The 5289-nt window shown below is 45.2% G+C and overlaps 1 protein-coding gene across 2 annotated transcripts; it reads right to left on the minus strand.

Annotated features, from left to right (window-relative positions):
• Positions 1-2060: 2060 nt before the first annotated feature.
• nkx2.2a (NK2 homeobox 2a) lies at positions 2061-5177 on the minus strand. Of its 2 annotated transcripts, none has more exons than XM_008327328.3 (2): positions 4217-5177; positions 2061-3394 (listed from the first exon to the last, which is right to left on the minus strand). In XM_008327328.3, the coding sequence occupies exons 1-2, from the start codon at positions 4479-4481 to the stop codon at positions 2838-2840; spliced, it is 822 nt and encodes a 273-aa protein (XP_008325550.1). In that variant the 5' UTR covers positions 4482-5177; the 3' UTR covers positions 2061-2837. The 2 variants fall into 2 exon arrangements, with proteins under 2 accessions (XP_008325550.1, XP_016887431.1); XM_017031942.2 differs by having other exon boundaries at positions 2061-3418.
• Between the last annotated feature and the right edge of the window lie 112 nt (positions 5178-5289).

Below are 5289 nucleotides of genomic sequence, written 5' to 3' on the forward strand. Positions count from 1 at the left end.
GTGTGTCTCCCCACCAACCCCCTCCTGCCACTGGGATTTTTTTTTTTTTTTTTATATATATAACTACCACACTACTTCCACTACGTCAACCTGGTTCCACAGCAGCAAACTAACAATCACATATAAAATGTTTTACATTATTATTTAAATAAAAAAAAAATTAAATAAAAACGACTTCAAAATCCGTAAAAACGTCGAGTGTCAAGTTTAATTTTGGTAACGGAATTAAAAATGGAATCGAAATCCGACACATGATCGGAGGTCAGTGGTGTTATTTTGTTTTTCTTTTTTCTTTTTCCAGCCAAAATAAATTAACAAATTAAAAAAAAAAAGAAAACATTAAAATAAATAAAAATGGCGGGCCTTCTTCTCCATGACTCAAAGCAAACAAGGAAGGACGATGTCGGGAATTAAAAATAGCTTTTTGCAGCAGTGACGGTTCACTTTTTTAGCAGAGACAATAATCAGCCTTTGACTTTGGATGTTGGGGGGGGGGGGGTCGTGGGGGGGGGGGGGGGGGGGGGCTGCTGAGATGGAGGGGCAGGGAGGGAGGCATGAGGGGGGCTGTTGTTGGCACAGCTCTATCAAGGAAGAAGGACTCCCTGTTGTCTGTGAATGGAGCTTCTCTTTTGGCCCGCACAGATATAGCAGCGAATTTGAAATTCGTTTTTCTTCCAGAGACAACAATGCTTTATTTGAGGGCTTGATACAAATTGGGGCTTGTGCGCGATGCCCCCTTCTCTCCTTGTCCGAGCCCAGCTGCCCATATGGGACACAACGTGTGCAGCAAAAGATCACAATGGCACCGAGTGACAGGCGGGGACAAAAAGCCCAAGGATGCGTCTGCCTGACTCTGAACAGCACCGAGGAACTCTCTGACTGCGCGGTTTCTCTGCATCCTTCACCGCTGCCCGCTCACGTGCACGCGCCTGACACTCTACCAGTACCGGGGGGTGAGGATGGGGGGGTGGAAAGGGGCTGCAGTGCCCGATCACACTACAGTTAAAAGACAGTTTAAAGTCATTTAAAAAAAAAAAATAAAGCTGGGAAATGATCATTTCACGTCAGGATAAAATCCGGTTTCAGCAGGTTTATATTTCCAACAACAAGCGGAACAAAAACCATAATCCGCTGCGGGCAAAAATTTTTTTTTTTTTTTTTTTTTTACTCCCATTTCTCCACGCACCGCGACACCAACCAACCAACCAACGCTACGACCAAGTTGCTGATTTCTTTGACCTACGAGCTCCGACCAGCGGTGAAACACAAAACCAGTCTGTCAGGGACAAATTGAGTCTGTGTCTCCCACAAAAGCAGTAGCCCCCTGAGACCCAATCCGGTAAATAATTAGCAAATCTGCCCAATTTAGCTGTTTGTTCAGTGATGATAGGGGCGACTCCGACATCTGTTGGGAGGTGTCGGCGCCGGGACGAACACACAACGGCATGGATTTTTCTGCAGGGTTAAAATATTTACCCAAGATATGGACTGGCCTCTGCACGACACTGGAAAGTCCTTTGTGTCTTTTTTTTTTCTTTTTTGTATCAATCTAAAAAAATAATAATAATATTTGATTTTTTTTTTAACCACGCGTGTATTTCCGTTTCTGCGTCCACATAAAACAAAAACACTTTTTTTGTTGCATTTGAACGTGAATTTCTTTCTTTTTCTTTTTTTTTCTTTTTTTTCCCCATCACACCCTTCCACTCCACGGCCGAGCCCGTGAGTGGCGGGGGGGTTGGACAAAAAGGAGAGCTTTTGACTCAAAAGCTTCTTCTGTGGAGAAGCCCTCTTATATTAAGTAAGTGGATTTTAGTCGCGTTTCACGAGTGACTTTAGGCTCTTTATTAGTGAGGTGTTGGGTTTTGGAAAAATATATTCCCAGCATTCATTTGTCCAGACAAAAAAAAAAAAAAAAAAGAAGGGGCTAAAAAGGGCTAAAGTGCGCCGGAGATTACGTTCCTATTCTGGAGCTGTGTTCATCTGTTTGAGTCCCAGTTTTTTTTTTTTTTTGATCATCTGTTTGAGTCCCGTTTTTTTTTGTTTTGTTTTGTTTTTTTAAATGGGCCGTTTATACAAAAACCGAACTCTAATCCAACCGATTCGGTGTTTTTAATGTAAATTTAAATTTAAATCCTAGTTTACGAATACGTCAATTTAACCTTTTACGTCAGGCGACACTTTTATTTAGATTCGATTTTAAAAAAATTCAATTGATTTTAAAATTGTAACGAAGGCCGATCACGCGATCACACGATCCTACGATCCACAAAGTCACCGTCGATCACAACAATATTCCCGATAAATAAATAAAAAACCCAAAGGAAAATAGCTGAAAAGTTGCCAGTGTTTATTCGTGGCAATAAATATTTTTTCGGTCCATAAAAGAAGCAAGAAATTAAAATTTTTCTATAATTATAAAGTGGTTCGTACGTGCTGATAATAACACGAGGGGGACAATGGGGGAGTTCGGGGGGGGAGGGATGGAGGGAGGGAGGGAGGCATCTCTACAACCAACACACAACATACTTTACAAAAAAGGGAAGAAAAAAAATTGTCACAAGAAGAGCATTGACATTCTTAATAAAGTCTATAAGAGGCGGAGGTTCGAACCCAGTTCTCTTAACGAAAACATGTAAACACGGCGCACACGTGAGCCCCGAATAAAAATGGTAGAATATATATATGAGTCAAGCTGCAAAAATGAAAAGTCTTTTGTTTTTGTGTTTTATTTTTTCTCTCTCTCTCTCTGTTTCTTCTCTTTGTTTTTGTGGTGGAACTCCCTAGTGTGCCTCCAGAACAAGTCTCTCCGTTTTCCCCCGTTTTCTCTGCTTTTCTCACCAAGTCCACTGTTGCGTCTGCACCAAATGATGCGCCGTGGGAAACTGCGGCGTGGCCGCGGCGCCGTACTGCGCGTTATACTGCATGTGCTGGAGAGACTGGGCACTGTAAGCCGAGAAGGGGATCCCGGCCTGAAAAGTGGCCGCCAAGTCCTGAGCTTTAAGAGTGTGACAAGGCTTTCCATCCCTGACTAAGACGGGCACGGCCACCCGCCGGGGGGAGGGCAGGTGGGTCACTTCCATACCTTTCTCGGCCCGGGCTCTCTTCATCTTATACCGGTGGTTCTGGAACCAGATTTTCACCTGGGTCGGGGTGAGCCGGATCAGGCTGGCCAGGTGCTCCCGCTCCGGGGCGGACAGGTACCTCTGCTGCCGGAAGCGGCGCTCCAGCTCGTAGGTCTGCGCCTTGGAAAACAACACCCTCCGTTTGCGCTTCTTGCCGGAGTCGCTGCCGCCGCTGCTGGACGTCTCCTTGTCGTTGTCCGGGGACTCGTCGTCGGCGGACGGCTCCGGGGACTTGGCCGAGTCCTGGGAGCTGGCGGAGAGGCCGTGCACTGCGGCAAGAAACGGGAGAAACACTGTGAAAATGTTATGTTGTAAAGTTCACTGAGGATTTTTCTTTTTCTTTTTTCTTTTTTTTTTTTTTTTTTTTTTTTTTGCCACAGCCACAAACACATCACAACACACACAAAGTCACCACATGCACTGGGAAAGATCACCATGAAGGATGGGAATGTTGGAAAATAATAATATTAATAATAATACTATTATTATTATTAAATAATAATAATAATAATAAATGAATAAAGTGAATGTGTAAAAACTGTGTTTTTTTTTCATCATCAAAGGCCTTTATGCAAATTTCAACACTTTGGCGCAAATTAAATAAGGGAAAAAAAATAAGGAATAAATAAATAAATACCCCTTCACTTGCCCATTTTTTTGCCCCCTCCAGCCACCCCACCACCACCACCACCACCACCACCCCCTTCCCTACCCCTCTGCAACAGCAGCCCGAGTCAGTGGAGCATTAAAAAAACGCATTGTCTCCGTGTAAATCCCCACAGAATGCACGTCCTCACTGACTCCGCTGCTGCTCTGGTTAAAGTGATGAAATTCTCACAAGGATTTGAGTCTAAACACAGCGTGAAGATGAACGCGTGCATGCAGCAGAGCACGGGGCACGGGCGGGTGAATGCTGCTGCTGCAACTGCTGCTGCTGCTGCTGCTGCACCCAAGGGCATCATGGTTAGTTTTGAAAACACACAGGAGGCAGCATGCTATAAATGATCTGATTAAAATCTTCTCCCAAAAACACAAACACGAACACGAGTCCACGGCGACACCACGGAGCAACAGTGTGAGCCTCTACTTACATGAATACTGAATGCTGTCCGTGGTAGCCAGCCACCGTGTGTAGGGATTGTCACTGCTGTCATAAAACGGGTTCTTTAAAGGCAGATTCTGAACGTTTTCCAGGGGACTTTGCACCAAAACTCCAGCGCCCTTCGTCGTGGACGTGGTCTCCGATCCCTCCGTGTCCTCCTCGGCTCCGGTGATAGATCCCTCCTCGTCATTCGTGTCCGGCAGGTCCAAAATGTCCTTTACAGAAAAGCCCGTCTTTGTGTTGGTCAGCGACATATTTAGCTGGGGGGGCCAAAATATGCTGGGGGAAAAAAAAAAAAGTTGCCGCACCAGCTTTTCGGGACAATCCGGCTGTTTCTGAGACCAACCAACAAACCAACCAACAAACAAACAAACAAACAAACCGAGGACAGAGAGAAGCAGAGGCGAGGTTTGAGTAGGGGTCGCTCTACGCCTGAAACCGAATCAAAGCAGCCCTCTGTGGACGAGCATCGCCAGTGGAGCCGCTCCGTGTAAGTCCAGGGAAGGATGCCAAAGTGGCTGCAGAGCTACGGCGGGCTCATGGACACTGTGCTGCTGCTGCTGGCTGCTACGGGGATATAAGCCATTACCTTGTCTGATCACTCCATATAAGGTTGGTCTCAACACATGAACCTGCAGTGAAAAAGCGTTAAAAAGCGCGAAAGGTTGGCCACGTGTGGGCGGGTCTTAGGAGTCAAGTGGATGAAGACAGTGTTTGCAGATGTGAAATTGTGGGTTTTGGGGAGATCCGAGCCTCTACCATTGGTGCTTCAGAGCATGATGAGTGGTATAACGTGTCAATTAATTACAAAGACGGGGAGGGTCTTTTTTTTTTTTTCTTTTTTTTTTTTACCACCCCATTTACATACAAAGGGTCTCCAAGTAGCTTTATACTCCAGTTTTAACAAATTGCTGCGACTGAAGCTTCCGCTCGATTTTCGCACAAATATCGAATCGTCTGCTATTGACTATTATTATTATTATTAATTCTGCTGTTGTTCAAATAACCAAGGATGCTGCTGGGGGGGTCGGGGGGGTTGGAAGTTAGGACAGGGAGGGAGGG

Source organism: Cynoglossus semilaevis, chromosome 1 (genome assembly GCF_000523025.1).
Source record: "Cynoglossus semilaevis isolate Cse_v1.0 chromosome 1, Cse_v1.0, whole genome shotgun sequence".
Taxonomy (NCBI): Eukaryota; Metazoa; Chordata; class Actinopteri; order Pleuronectiformes; family Cynoglossidae; genus Cynoglossus; species Cynoglossus semilaevis.